This window comes from Lentinula edodes, assembly GCF_021015755.1.
Source record: "Lentinula edodes strain Le(Bin) 0899 ss11 chromosome Unknown C8R40scaffold_27, whole genome shotgun sequence".
In the NCBI taxonomy this organism is placed as follows: Eukaryota; Fungi; Basidiomycota; class Agaricomycetes; order Agaricales; family Omphalotaceae; genus Lentinula; species Lentinula edodes.
In genome coordinates, this window is record NW_025764333.1 from 117,593 (window position 1) to 133,129 (window position 15,537).

Below are 15,537 nucleotides of genomic sequence, written 5' to 3' on the forward strand. Positions count from 1 at the left end.
TGTCAATTCCGCTGCCAGGTTTTTTTTGGCATTGATTCTCAACGCAGGCTTTCTGTATCTTGTATCATTAATTTCAGCTTTGTAAGTAATATCCTCTTGTACTACAATATGATACTGGTATAATTTCAAATTCCACCATCAATAATTTGGGTGGATTTTGAAAGTGGTGGATAAATGATGACAATTTGGCCAAGGAGAACTCCAAAAAGCAAAAAATGAATGTATAACAATACATATACTGTCCTCTAGAATTTTCCAATCAAAGTATTTCCCATATCAAGTATCTCCTTTAGTTTAAGTTGTTTTTGTAAGTCCTTGACCAGTGTTTATACATGGCTCTGTGTTTCTGGGTTAGGTTCTTCAACCTAAATCTGGCGATACCATGAGATTGCAAGATTATTTCCATCATGCCTTTGATATGATGTTCCAGAACCATTGGCCAAAATCAGCAATGTAACTTCCTCCCCTTCATAACCTTAACTATCCACAAATGACCCAGAATAAACTGTGCCAATAGTGCTTAATTTGTGAGAATTATAGGGGGGATAGTAGCTTCACAATATTGGTGGCTCAATAATTTTTCAAAGGCCGTATTCAAAATACTTGTAGTGTATAGAGACACTCAGAGCCTTGTGATTTAATGCAAGATTTCAGTCCCCAATAATTTCAATGCAAAGGTACAGAGCCTCATTGCCCATAGTGAGACTGCAAGTAAGTGCAGGATCAATGCAGGTGAATGCAGTAACAATGCAGGTAAAGTGCAAGCTGATGCAGTCACAGTGCAGGTAAGGTGCAGATGTGTGCAGTTACAGTGCAGATGAAGTGCAGGTGTGTGCAGTTACAGTGCAGTTGCATGCAGTCACAATGCAGATGTGTACAGTTACAGTCCAGGTGAATGCATTCAAAAGGTAGGAACATGCAGATGCATCTGTACATCCTAGATTTCTGTCTAAGAGACTGACTGCACTTCCCAGCACTGAAGTGGTTTCTAGAAATTGCTTTCAGTGCTTTTGGCTGGACAGTGCTTGTTAGGGAAGTACTCCGTACATAGGACCAGCGGACAGTTACATAAATGGTGTTATTGTCTTATACTGTACAGTAGCAGACACATCATGCCGACAGCAATATTGAGTCCCTCAGTTGCTTCAAAGACAACTGAAGTGAGCCCCAAGTATACTAGCAGTACATTTGTCATACTAACCAACTGTATTTATCTCCTAACAGGTACTTACCTACATCAATGATTAGTTGCTTCAAAGACAACTGAGTTATCTCCTAACAGTGCTGTCCAGCTAGTACCCTTGCTGTCATGGTCACACAGGTTTTGCAGATAGAATGAATGGGTGAGTACACTGAAGTGCTTGTGACATACATAAGTAAGCATATAGAATTTACATACATCTGTAAACCAAGCAATATATCAACTCAATGTGCATAGACGTATCCTGAAATAGTTGAACATGCAGCAAAAATGAACTCAAAATAGCTTAACATGATTAGACAAAATACATATAAATACCAGCATTTATATGCCATAAGTGTGATGCAGGTGCATGCAGATGCACTGCAGTGGAATGCAGATACCATGCAATAACTGTCACTGCAGGTGGTACTGCAAATGCTAGTGGCCCCTAGATAGATTGATTTATATGTACTGGCTGCAGAATATCTGATTGCTAAGTAGAGGTGTTTTGGATAAGGCTTACATATAGACCCAGTGTAGAACAGTGGATTTTTTGCTATAGGCTGTATCTATCATACTATATGACCATGAGATATAGACAAGTCCAACTTTCCCTAATCTTTCCTCCTACAAGATATAATACATTTATGTAAGAAGCTTTACTTCAAGGTTCAGCAATAATAGCCAGAAACCATATTCAGTCTATTTATAATATGTACATCATGTAAAAATGATATCTTTTATTCACCACAGAATTCATAGATATTGTTTGCCTAGAAGTATGCTTCAAATTAATTTTGCTCTCCATTCCCTATTATTTGATCAGTAGTTGTATGTCAAAATTTTCAACAATAGTTATTGAATAATTTACTTTTTTCTTTCAAGCCATTCTGTCAAGTTCACTCCATCATTTTGCCAATCCTTATCACCACTGAGAGCACAAATCTGAATATACCTTTCAACAAAGTTGTTGACAGTAATATTTGGAATAAGTGGGCGAAGATAGTTAGTTTTTCTGCGGCAAGTAGGACAACTTTCTGCGCCCTGCGAAATATAATATCTATTAGACACATATGCAAATAGATATTGTTACAATTTACTTTGTCATATAACCATCGATCTGCACAAAGGCCGCAAATTGTATGACCACAAGGATTTAATAGATGTGCTGATACACTATGATAAAGTTCCGCAACATATGTGTCAATGTTCCATAAGTAAAAAAAAAAAAAAGAACTTACTATATTTCTTGACAGCTATATACATTGATCAATGGTGATGTTTTGTATGAGAGAGTGTCATACTTACATAGGGCACATAAGGTCCATTTCATATAGATTTGATAGTGTCTGATGTTCTGTGTTACTGGATGAGTTGTCAATATTGTTTGAAATAAATTGGTCAATGTAGAATTTTGGATATGTTGGTTCTGTGCTTTGAGATTCTAGAGTACAATATTATCATACATGTTACAGTTATTATTTAACCTTACCAGTAGATAGTGATGTCATTTCGATTGTTTCCGTTGATGCGCGAGACAAATTTCGGGTAGGAAAATGGGCTATCTCAATTTCGTTATAGAGCATGCCGTTTTGAATGATATCTTCAGTCCGATTATCTCTGTCATTGGCATAGTTAAGCCGGTCGAAATAGCGGTTTCCGATTGATCGAAACAGTTCAGATTCGGTCGTACCACGTTCCGGGGTTTGTGCAGATTCAGCTTCGGAAAGATTAGTAAGAAATTATCGAATTCACACTAAAATGTTACATGTGCGTTCATGAGATTGCGGTAGTAATAATAGACCGTTTTCATCTCCTGATGACCTCGCTACAAGTGCATTGAACTTAATATACAAAAATTTAAAGATGATGTTAAGACGTTACCTGTAGACGAAGTGGATTCCGTGACATTAGAAATAGTCATACCATGACTCTGTACGGTTGGGGGAACTTGTTCCATGATTGTGGCGCAATGGTCGGATAATTTGTTTTGTTGTATCTCTTATATCGAATTAGAATCCGAGTCATGTGTTGACGCATGCTCACCTATGCTCACACAAAAATCATGTTTTAATAGCTTTACACGTTGTGGCGTAGGTCAGAGTTGTCGAAGTGTCTTCATGGAAGAAACAGTGACGTCATATCCACCTCGCGATACCAAAAGCGGCTATTGATTGCGGTTCAGAACCACATCAATATAGTGTTGATCAAGGATGATAGTATTATTCAAGCTCAATAATTCTCATCAACGTAGTAAAATAAAGAGACATTGCTGCATACAGATTTGAATGGAAAATCTCATACCTTTCAGATAACGTCAACAGATGAGGACGACACCGACAGGGATTGATCTGTTCCCAATTAAAAATCTGGTTTCAGAACACGTGTAATACTAATGTGTTAAAACATATGGGCGACCGCGACAATTCTACTTCAAAATAGAGGCATAGCGGGTGTATAGCATATCACTACATTGGATTCTGAGCGGATATAAGTCGTCGACGCATACTGCAGACACTACATATGACTGTTGCTTAAGGTTTGGTATATGTGCGGATATGATTGTAGAAGTAGGCAGAAGTCTAATTCAACGGTCGTACGCATTCAGTGTTTATCATGGCAGTGGACCTATTGGGCTTGATTTATATACTGTGAAATTTAGTCTCTATCGTTACCCTACATTTGACTGTAAATTGTAATACACGTATTAAACTGTCGTTCATCGCTCTAAACGAGGCCCATACTCCTTACACGTGACGATAGAATGTCAGACAATCGATCCTCTTCTTTAACTGTCATTGTATCAGTCAATATCGCAATGTCTGCATCAGAATAAGGCTCAATCATGCGAATACCCCCCGCAGATCGAAACCGTGATAGGACGAAAGATAGTGAGTGAAAATTTTCGAGTCCTCGACAGTTATCAACAAAGCCGCAGTCGAAAAACTGCCCTGCAGCTTCAGCTTCCAGCAACGCATAACGTGGCATCACTGGTATCTGATACCTGTTGACAACGATTGGATTGTCGTGATTCCGAATACGCGAACGATGTTTGATTTGGAGTGTGATAGCTTTTATCGTTATGAACTGATCGATAGTTGGATTCAAAACGTTGAATTCGTTTCCAAGTCTCACTCGGATCCATTCAATTGTATCTTTATCTGGTTCTGAGCCGATAGCTGCTACGTGACCCCAGTATCCACTCCATTTACCAGCCACAATTGCGACCGGCATACCCATGCATATGGATACTTCAGTATACGGTGGTCCAAGACTCGAGAGTATGGAATGCGACGGAGATTTTGAGTTAACTTGGATGAGATCGCAAGATGTATCATCGATGCTACGGGATATATGTAATGGGCAATTGACCGAACTGGCGAATGTCTTCACTGCCTCGTCGTTCCAGGTCTTTTGCATGAACGGCCACGGTGTGATCAGTATTTCTGCTGGCGTCTGCTTTGGATGGTGAAAATAATCTACACCTTCGGGGAATAGTTCCCGAGCAGATCTGAGTAAGTGTGCGTGATGAGAGGGTTCTACAGTTTTGCATGTGTTGAAATGCAAAAAGGTTGTGAAAGCATTCACTACAGGCGATGTCCACCATGAATCGATATCCCTATACTTCCATCCCCCATTGTGGCCAAATACAACAATGTTCTTTCCAGCAAGGAACTCCCAGGATTTATATTCATCGGCTCCTAAGCGGGTTACAACGTGGCCGAAACAGCTGATCGTAGAAGTGGCACAAGCTTGTGATTCATCGATGATGAAATACTGCTTTTCGTTTGTTATATGATGAGGTATAGGGTTGTTATATTCTATATGGTGTCCACCGCTAATCGCAGCGACAGGTTGAGAATTGGACCCGATGAAGAGTAAATGTAGACTACTCTGATGAGCGAATATTTTCCGAATGATGTTTAACGTTACAGTCTTTCCACTACCTGCTTTTCCATCGACAAAAACTAACAAAGGCCTCTGGTCGATGCCATTCCTATGATTGAATAAATGGTCAGCTACGTTCTGGATAAGTTGTATTTGTGGTTGTTCAAGAGGAACAGGCGAATTCTTGATGTAAGTAGTAACAGATATCTGTTGTTGGTATTGTCTGTGTAAGTTTTCCATAACGTAGGTGTGATTTCGACAGAACGTTTTACTTTTAAGCGATGCTTGTGTTCTGATGACGAACTGCAAAAGAATTGAAAGTGAATTCATAATATTTTGCTAGTGCTTATGCTGCTCGTACAGATTACGGTCACGCATTACTTGGAAAAATCGAAGCATCCCTCTATTTGGATAAGGTGTTGAATTTCGAATTTGATGTTGTTACTATACAGATATTTCGACTACAGGTTTCTATTGATGCGCCCATTACCTATTCCAAAATCTTATTGATGGTTCATCTTGCATCTTTCGAGCTGCTTTGAACAAATGTAGAATGTAACACGAGCTAAGAATTGACATGTGCAAGTAGTCAAATCCGTATACAATTTCTGTTATAAATACACATATCAAGCATGTTGATATCCCATCATGTCTTGCACAACTTTTGGACGTGCGCTGTGAGTATTTCGTTTTTGCGGAACAAAATAACGTCTACTGAAATTATCATTCAGTCCTCTAGAGACTTGCGACTCCATTTTGGATTGCTTACCTCCTCGTGATCTTCTTGCACTTGCACTATGTTCTAAAACCACGCGGATGAATGTCACGACATACAAAGAACGTGTATTCAGTATTCAACATGCGTACCGGAAGTTCTTTACTATTGATGAGATTGCAGGATTTCAAAAGTTACAGGTACGACAAATTTTCTCCTGAAGCAAAATAATCTGACTTACTGTGAACTTATTAGAACTCAACAGCTCTTCTTGTTTCTGGCTCTACCGCTCTCCAGTTCTTCAACAGAGATAATTATAACGGTGATCTTGACAGTTATTGTCATTTTCGTCTTTGTAAACCTGTAGCCGAGTGGTTGATAGGACGTGGCTATCTATTCGAGCCCATTGGCAAACAGACATCCGAATTCGACCAGACATTTTCCGAGATCTGTGAAAAGGAAAATACGACTACAGAAACAATAGCTGTAGCAGATGATGCAGATATCCAGGATTATACATTTGACACTATCGCCGCAGTGTGGAATTTCATTCGAGGTTCTTCCAAAATACAACTGATCGGTACGCGGGGTTCACCGTTAGAAACCATATTTTCTTTTCATTCCAGTACGTGGTTTTAACTGCGTTTATTCAATGAATTCAATAACATCCTAGCTTGTGTAATGAACATATTTACACATCGTGCTGCGTACTGTTTATTCCAAAAACTCACTTTAGAGGATAAGGCAGCAATGCTTATCGATCTTCAAGCTCCACTGAATTTTCACGATATGTGTCCCATACGTAAATACGAAAACCGTGGATTCGACATCATACACAGACCAACGTTTCAGCAAGCTTGCGATCCGTCTTCATCCATCTCGTTCCTAGCGCTGAGGTATATCGGCGATAGTCACTGTTGTCGTATACCATTTCACGATATGGACGGGGATTTGTCTGCTGTTGATACCATAGAATCTAACAGCTGGGATATGGCTTACACTCGAAAGTTCAACACCATCGATTTTTGTTCATTGAATGTACCTGGTGCAGTTGTCGACTACGTCGTAGGACCTCACAACATCGCACTAGCCAGAGCACAAATTAGAGCAATCAACACCGTTCTTCAGGGTGGAATTCTACAGTACATGTGATGTTTGTAATATGTTGTTGTGCTCAGTTAGTTTTCAGAGGTGACATCGCGATGGCGGCTATTCAAAAAATCATTCGTGGCGTGAAACGACGTCCGGTAAACAAAAGTCCTGTTTGGATTGAATTTCAGAAGCTATTCAACTATGTTCAAAATCAGTCCATGACAATATCGGCGCCTACTGCACAGGAGTTGATCAAATTACTTCTCGCGATTCAACGTAGGTTTTCGGGAATGACTATGGTTCGTTACCATTGCTATGTTGGATGATGTGTTTGCATTAACGGTTCCTAGGATGATCCATTTACCGAAGAAGTAGACGGTATCAGAAAACTAAAGTTACGCATACGTGTCAGCCATCCAAGAACAGATGTGGATGGAGATGCATTGCATAGTTTCATACATTCCTTTGAAACCGATGACATTTGTGTAACATTACGCGAAGCAACTTGAGGTAAGCTCAACATTGAATCGTCATATCATTTCCTCTGAAGCTTTATGAAGTCACATTTCTTCATAACTAAAATGACACTTAAGTTTGAGTCCCGGTTTACTGGAGTAGAATAAGCGACTAACGATATGACCAAGTTTATGGTGAAGGTTGTACAACTGTGTTATTGTAGTTTTATATGTATATGTTTCACATGGGTTTCTTACCTGATGATGATTCTGATCAGATGTGCCCTGAGAGCCGTTCATGTCGTTTCCTACACAGTATAAGCTAGTATAGGTTTAGTACAAACAAGTTCATACGAGCTGCGTAACAAGACCTACCCCCAACGGGTCACATTTCCACTGTATCGCCTCCTCGTAATAGACCTTCTGAATATATTGAAGATGTCCTCTGTTTGAATCTTGGATAACCTGTCACGTGCACTCTGCCTTTAATATGCTCATATCTTCCTCCCCAGCTCGCAGATCTCTCTTTTTCCTGGCCGTTCTTGTTGTGGTCTTGGTCACATTTTTACCGAAAAGAGCTTGACTCAAAGATATCGCTCGTACTATGATTCTCCGCATGAAATGGACTTCTTCGACAGTACACAGGGAAAATTGACGAACCGTGTCATCTTCATGCTCGTCGCACCTTCGCACATACATCAAGCCACTCTTGCTCTGCTCAACGTCGAAAACCGGTTTAATTGATGGCTTCAACATCCTTACGTGCACTTTACTACGAGTGAATAAGGAAGTGTTATGGTTACCAAAGAGGATAAACGAAAGATCAATTGGATTACTCAGGGTAGGGCCAAGTTCGGTACGTTCTTTTACTTTTCCATCTTGTGATGCCGCATGCTCAAACCAGTTCTTTCTAGCTATTATAACTGAGGGATCATGGGACATTCCAGACTTTTGCGACAAGTCCCGCGTCGAGGAATCTCTCCATACTATTGGATAGGTCACAAGTCGTTGTCAAATCGCGATGAAATGATCCTCATCGTCCTGTACAGGTTTTCTTCCGAATACCTCGCGATGTGCAGGTTTTACTCTGGAAAATGTCTTGACGATACAGCTTCCTTGTGCCCAAACCCTTCGTTCAACACATTCGATATCGTCGGCGCGGGATTTGATCACTGCAACTTATTCCATAAGTTTCTTTTGGCAACATCCTGCCCTCGCATCATATGATTTGTTAAGGAGACTTCATACAGACATCGAGTTTCACTGCAATATTGTGGGTACAATGTTTTGCGAACGCGTCTCATCGTAAAAACTCATGAATTTCTTGTAGCCTTATGATGCCATCGACCGTATGATGGATGCCGGAGCACTATACGGTATATTCGTTCCAAGTTTTCAAGTTTTTTGATCACATTGCTTTAGATCTCATCCAAGTCAATGAATACGCAAATTGGGTTCAACCAAGTCTTACTCGAAATATATCGGAATTCCTGTTGCACTATTATCAATACCATTCAACATCCGCTGATGCTGTATCAATCAACAGTGGTCTTCCAGCGGCTCCTCCAGACAATAACAGTGGATTTGTATGGCACGGCAAAGAAGGAACAGGGAAAGCCCTTATATGAGAAACAGGCTCAATCAAATGGACAAAAATGTGTATGTATGTGAATACCGTTTCTATCTTCTTCTCTCCTTTTGTACAAAACTCCTTGCATCTTGACACTTGCTAACAATAAATCCCCCCGTCATGATTTTACCCCGCTCGTACAATCATAGAACAACTTCGGAATACCCCATCAGTCAGCATGGAAAAGTGAAATCTATACTGCTTTCTTCAACCACTTAGAGCAAGCAGGTGGATTCTTCTACGAACGCTGGGGGGACTCGCTGGTGCACTCTTTTGGGGTGACAACAATAGTTCGGAAAGATCAAGTGATGCAATTCCATGACCTGGGTTATCAGCATCAATAATGGGCGTATCAGCTCGCTCAACTCAACAGGTGTACTTGCTCGCAAGAGGAGGGAGCATCTGTTTCATACCGTTTGCAAGAAACTGCACCATTTATTCTAATCTGTTTGGAATAGATTTTGACGGCCAGGGATACGCGTAATATAATTTTGTTGATTCTGGCCGGAATCTTGACACTGATTCTCCTTTGTACACCACGATTGGTGTGGAAGGTTCCAGGAAGGTACCGTGGTGGATATCCATATATTCGCTAGTCGAAGCTTCCCGGAGGCTTCCTGGGAGCTGAAATGTTGCTCAAAATCACCCTACCTCCGGCCTCCTGGTAGGTGTACATTTTAGTATCTCCCTGGACAATCGGCACCGCTCGGCATATCTTTTTTGGTCACCGATTGAATTTCTCACATATACGAGCGAACCGGAGTGAAGTTGAATAATAATATGAATTGTGTACACAATATGAATTACATGCAGACGAGGGTGGACGAGTGCAAAAGGGCAACGTCGCTCGGACTCACTCACAAGGTTCAGCAGTAATGTTGCATCATGATCTGTATCCACCCACTGATGTTGAGTCAGTACAAATTAAACTTGAATTGCTGAACATTGAACTTGAATTGCTGGACATTGAACTCGAATTGTTGAACATTGGACAACATAAGGCAGTGCTTGAACAAGTCACAAGATCTTGATGTCGAGTGCAAGAACTTTGAAGTTTTGGAATATTGAAGGGACTTAGACTTAGCAGTAACAGAAGTGCGTTCAAGAGGTATTTTGGAGTGCTTGAAGTTCGAGAATTGGATTTTAATGGACATATGTACACTTGAGAACTCAAATTTGAAGGACATTGCACAAAGAATTGAGTTTGAGTCATTGTGGAGGCTGGAAGACTGAAAGTGCGGAGAGGTTGGAGGTCAAACTCATTGACGTGGCACTCAAGTTGAAATTTGGACGTTGACACAAAGCCACGTTGTTCGACGTGGCAAAACTGCTTACTCAAACTGACAGCTTATGAAGAAAAGAGATGTGACACAGGTGTCGGGAAGCTTCTTGGGTGCTTTTGATGGGGAGCTGCAGGGAAGCTGCGATGGAGGTTCTCGGGCCCAACTCACCATAGCTTTCTGAGAGTTCGGCAACGGAAGCTGTCAGAAAGCTCCGACACAAATGGTGGTGTACTCAGATGGTTCAACGCTTCTACACTCTGAAAGAGAAACAGGTGTATATCGGCTTCCTGATGATACTGTTAATTGGGCTCAATACAGACTCCTGTGCCATTGATTCAGCAGATTTTGAACCGTTCTTTACGCACATACTTACCAAACTAGCTATTTGGTCAAAGCTACAGATATCAACCTTCCCGCCCTGTTGGCTCTACTTACAGTGTCATTACAGTTACTTCAGCATTAATAGACTTGAGAGTTCAGTAGGGTTTAAATGGATGTTTATACTTGAATGAACGATACAGACTGAGCAAGTCGGGAGCAGATGCACGGATACATGACGAGTTATGTACTTCAGTATTTGCTAAATGCGGAGATGTTATCTCCGCGAAGCGCCGGAATTCCGTTGTATTGTTATCTGAATTTTGAAACACTTGAAAGCTTTTCCAATCACAATTTACACCAGGGGGCGGGCACCGGAGTTTTCCGTGAAATCAACTGGTACATGACCCCCCCCCCCCGTGCGAAATACAGGTTGCTGCGCAGGCAACCCGGCATCAGCCCACGGCATGTCTTACAAACAAAATACAAGCGCAATCTGAGTGCGATGAGGCAATAAGACTGGATAGGAACATAAACAGATTACACCTTGCTATATGTACCTGCTCGTTGTCTCTTTGTATATCTATGTACTGTAACAGTAGCTCGGTCCCATTTCAAAACCTCCCTCACTGCTTCGAAACCTTCACTGTCTGGAACTGTGTGCCGCTCTCGGAATTCCTCTGTGTCGTTAACACCAATACCCATGTATACTTCCTCTGCTTTTGAGATGAAGGCATCTGAAATCGTCTGTGCTGGTGCAAGAAAGTCTTCAGAATGGTCATAAGTATATGCCTCTGCAATGTGAATGTGAAAATTGTATTTCCAGATTGTTTGTGTTACACCAGTGGCTGATGGAGAGCAGAGCGAGCAATGAATAGGTGTATTTGTGCACTTCACCTTTTTGGATGTATTGACTGGCTCTGTGTAGTGCATTCCTTCATAATGATAAGGGCAGTTTGTTAACAGACGTGGATTTCCATCCTTTGTGAACTTCAGTGTTGTGATGCACTCGTCCTGTCCACAAAATCCACAAGGCTCAAGACCAACCTAATGCACCATGAATAAATGGTTCATAGAAATGGATTATTACTTTCTTACCTCGCATTTTAGCTTGGAGGGATCAGGATCATCCAGATCACGCATAGCTTGTAGTATATGTCTACCAACATGCTCTCGCATTTTGTACAGTGCAATGGCTCTATTACCATCATAGCGGGTGCACAGGAAACATTCAACTTTCGAGAGTCTGGTAAGTTTTGGATGTGGCTTTAAGTGGGCTAGAAGGTCGGACATATTAAAATAATGAGTACCTGGATAAAATTGAAAGATTGAAAGATTTGAATATTACAAGTACCAATCACATACCATTACTATCATGGTAGGGTAGCACCTCAGGATTGTTCACAACAGGTAAGGTACTAAGATTTGCAACAGCATCAGGACTGTCTGGGTCCAAAGCCTGCCATGCAATTTGAAATGTCTCCAGAAGCTGTTTCTCATTGAAGCTCCATGTGAGTTTTGATGATATAATTGATTCCAATGCTGAAGCAGAGCCTTCCACAGCTACAATTGATGGTGTCAATGGAAAAATAAGTGTACCAGAGACCTCTATCACAAGATGGCGGTGTGTGAGATACTTATTGGGGGAAACTGGTGCAACCTTGACATAATTGCCTGTCCAGTGCCATGAATGAGGCTCTGTAGCATTGCGGCTCAATGCAATAATTTGTCCAATTGCAATTATATTTGCATCGGATCCATAGTCCAAGCTGTCAAGTTCAATGAAGATATGAACAACTTTGCTCAACCCATGCCGGAATCCAGTGATCTCCATTGTAGCAAGGGCAACAGTGTTACCAGTGCGTACCAGAACACCTACAATATCACCAGACTTAATAAGATCAGGACCATCTAAATCCACTTGATCCAATGTTTCCTCTTTTTTGGTATTTTGCAAATCTTCAATTGCAACATCACGGGCACGAAGAGTCCACATTGTCACTTTCCTTGCTCTGTCAGAGCAGAGAGTTGCAACAAGGGAAGATTTGTAGAATGTCTTTCCCATGACTACAAATGTCTTTGATAAATTAGAAGTTGAATCCTCATTGGGCTCTTCAGAGATAGCTGGCATGTAATCATCAATATCAAGACCAAGCTCCTCAATACCATCCTCATAGTCATTGGGAACTTGCCCAATACTTGCAGGAATATGACTGCGATGGACTATGCCTTATTACAATCAGTCAGACTTCAATTCAATATTAAAATTTTCAAACATACCGGAACTTGGATCTGATAAACTTTCACCATTCTCTTCAAATCTCTCTGATCTATCATCATCAGGTTCAGCATGCACCCCAATGTACTTCCCACCAGTGGGACGGAGAAGGTCACAGTCATGCCGATTGAAAATGGATGGATCAATCTCCGCATGTTCACCATTGTATGATCTCTGGAGGAGGTCATTTGCAACATCACACCCTTTTTTGCCAAACTATGTCTAGCTTGACATCCCCAACACAGATGTTACCCTTCCAGGACCGTAGATTTACATGGTCAATGCCCATTGCATCCTTCAGACTCAAATGTTGGTGACCTTGATCCAGAGCTGGATTCCGCTGGTATGTGGCATTGAGTATGGTGGATGTACCTGTTTTTTCAGCCAACTGCTCAATATCAAAATTTCGAGCATGATCCTGAGTACGTATGTCTGAAAAGAGTCCCTTGAGCCGATCTGTGCCCTCCAAGATCAAGTATAATAGGAGACATAGATTAACCAGCTGCATACCAGCAGTGGTAAACATAACATTCTTGATTACAGCTTGGCCATCATGATATAGTGCACCAGTGAGGCATGCAGTTCCATGTTTGATGTACATTGCAGCAGCAAGGTGACCAAATGTGGACAGAGACTGAAGCTGCTCAGAGAGGGAAATATCAATAGTGATGAAGGGGAGAAGGAAGTAACCAAGCATGTTTGCTAGAAATAGCAGTCAGTGTCGATGCCGTGCTTCAGATGGATTTGTGCGTACAGTGAGAGCCTTAAGCTGTAGAAGATGTTGAATAAGGGAAACAGCCTTCGGAACATTTTGCTTGTCTGCAGGGTCTAGGAGGCGCTGTGCCTTCTCAGGGGTCATACCACTCAGACAGCACAGCTGCTTGATGATCTCTTCAGAAGTAATATGGTCACCAAACACCATGACACCCTTTGGACTACGGAGCAGTGTTGCAAAACGTTTGAAAATGTGCTTTGGATCACACATACCTGTAATCCCACCTTCCGAAGTGCGTAAGTTCAGCCCAGGCATGTTCCCTATGGACAGAGTATCAGTTTGAGAAATAGTTAGATAATTTGGTATAGACTAACGTAGAAATTGACCCAAATTGCTGTCAAGATCAAGATCTTTCGTCATACACAATAGATGTTTCGCAAGGCGGAACGTAGAATCTCCATCACTCCCGATTGACCACACTGGACCATGTAACTTGGAACCATGTTCATTTTTCTCCCAGCAATTTATTAGTGTTTGGATCCATGTCCGTAATGCTTCACCCTTCTCAGTTTTGTCCAAAGGTGATATCACAAGTGGAACAGGAAAGTAATGGTCACTACGTCTGTAAGGTGCAATGGCAACAACAGTAGCATCACTTCCAAAGTAAATCTTCTCCTGACTAATCGCATCTCGCATGTGATTTGCATATGCTCCACGACGCAGAGCTACAGAGAGAAGACATCAAAGGGCTGGAAAATCATGATTTGCAAGCATCATCATGATGCGTGAGTGGTCATCCATACGACGTGTCGCAGAAGCAAGGCGCCGATTTACATTAGAAAGCTACATTAATCAATAAGTATGATTTTAGGATGGATAGATTGAAGTTCACCTTTGTCCGCAACTGTCACATAGTTAATGCCATCTTTCTCATCAGCTTCTCCCTTTGGTTTGAAGAAAGATACTTCCATGGTGTATGTGCCTTTGCCTACTCTGCTTGGGCCATGAAATTTATGAAACGGCTGCTGAATTCCAGACTACAGCAGGTGTCACAAGGAAAGCCTGAGCTACCACTTGTTGGGAACTGGCACTTATCTGATCTTAGCTGAATTGAACGTGGATCCCTGCCAGGCCCAATAGGTATCCATGCGACATTATGGAGACTATGTAGCGAAAATGGATAAGTGTCCCAAATTGAGCCAGGCTTCCAGTAAAGCATAACACCAGGGCAAGGTAACGAGTCGCGCAGGGCCCCGTTAACACGAGAATCACGACATAACTTTATTGTGAACTGTGGATCGAGTCCAGGATTATCACCATCTGACGGTGAGTGACTATGCAGGGGAGGGCTACAAGGAGGGAGCAGAGATTGCGATCTTGAGGCTGGATGTGAATTCCGATGAGAGATATGTAATCCTATATGTCGTGAGGTCGTGTCAATATCTACTGTATCAGTCTGAGCATTATGAGAGAGATGCTTGACAGCATAGGGATTGAACACTAACGCACCAGATCATTTATACTAACTAGAGCTGTTGATCCATGACCTGCAGATTCTCTTGTTCGCCATCTCGCACACACTATCCGATGCTGAAAAAATTGGACTGGATTACCAAGTCGATTGAGTCTGCATACTTTTTCACAGATATCACACTCCATGGTATGATAACAGAATTTGTACCCTTGCTCGGAATGGTGGTACATCGTATGAATAACCGGACCATTGTTGATATTGATGGCTATGGATTCGTATTTTGTAGGAGCAATTTTTCGAACCATGTTCACCCAAGGTCATAAAAAAGGCATAGGATTTCGAGACATAATACACAAGACAGTATCATTATTATATAAAGCAGAGATAAAGGAATAGTGCATCTTGGCATTGCGCTGTGCTAACGATGATAGGTAAAAGCCTGAATTGATGAGAGATAAAAGATTGCGCTAACAATGATAAGTAGAATCCTGAATCGATGAGAGATA

At 41.4% G+C, this 15,537-nt stretch overlaps 5 protein-coding genes across 5 annotated transcripts; 2 read left to right on the forward strand and 3 right to left on the reverse strand.

Annotated features, from left to right (window-relative positions):
- Positions 1-1,969: 1,969 nt before the first annotated feature.
- Positions 1,970-3,143, reverse strand: C8R40DRAFT_1071097 (uncharacterized protein; the record flags this gene model as incomplete). The annotated part of the gene is made up of 7 exons (XM_046226307.1): positions 1,970-1,994; positions 2,055-2,128; positions 2,284-2,303; positions 2,425-2,439; positions 2,492-2,627; positions 2,671-2,903; positions 3,068-3,143. The coding sequence occupies 7 exons, from the start codon at positions 3,141-3,143 to the stop codon at positions 1,970-1,972; spliced, it is 579 nt and encodes a 192-aa protein (XP_046084209.1).
- Positions 3,144-3,910: 767 nt separating this feature from the next.
- On the reverse strand, positions 3,911-5,311 carry C8R40DRAFT_1172758 (uncharacterized protein; the record flags this gene model as incomplete). The annotated part of the gene is made up of 1 exon (XM_046231908.1): positions 3,911-5,311. One exon carries the CDS (start codon positions 5,309-5,311, stop codon positions 3,911-3,913), a length of 1,401 nt encoding a protein of 466 aa, XP_046084210.1.
- Positions 5,312-5,803: 492 nt separating this feature from the next.
- Positions 5,804-6,938, forward strand: C8R40DRAFT_1050423 (uncharacterized protein; the record flags this gene model as incomplete). The annotated part of the gene is made up of 4 exons (XM_046224626.1): positions 5,804-5,986; positions 6,042-6,237; positions 6,277-6,411; positions 6,460-6,938. Coding segments are annotated over 4 exons (993 nt in total), but the record flags the coding sequence as incomplete, so codon positions are not given.
- A 1,190-nt stretch (positions 6,939-8,128) lies between these two features.
- Positions 8,129-8,961, forward strand: C8R40DRAFT_1071100 (uncharacterized protein; the record flags this gene model as incomplete). Its single annotated transcript, XM_046226308.1, has 4 exons — positions 8,129-8,189; positions 8,413-8,606; positions 8,664-8,709; positions 8,756-8,961. 4 exons carry the CDS (start codon positions 8,129-8,131, stop codon positions 8,959-8,961), a joined length of 507 nt encoding a protein of 168 aa, XP_046084212.1.
- A 2,143-nt stretch (positions 8,962-11,104) lies between these two features.
- On the reverse strand, positions 11,105-14,528 carry C8R40DRAFT_1172760 (uncharacterized protein; the record flags this gene model as incomplete). Its single annotated transcript, XM_046231909.1, has 9 exons — positions 11,105-11,611; positions 11,663-11,874; positions 11,930-12,793; positions 12,845-13,016; positions 13,075-13,482; positions 13,533-13,544; positions 13,597-13,877; positions 13,932-14,282; positions 14,450-14,528. 9 exons carry the CDS (start codon positions 14,526-14,528, stop codon positions 11,105-11,107), a joined length of 2,886 nt encoding a protein of 961 aa, XP_046084213.1.
- Positions 14,529-15,537: the final 1,009 nt, after the last annotated feature.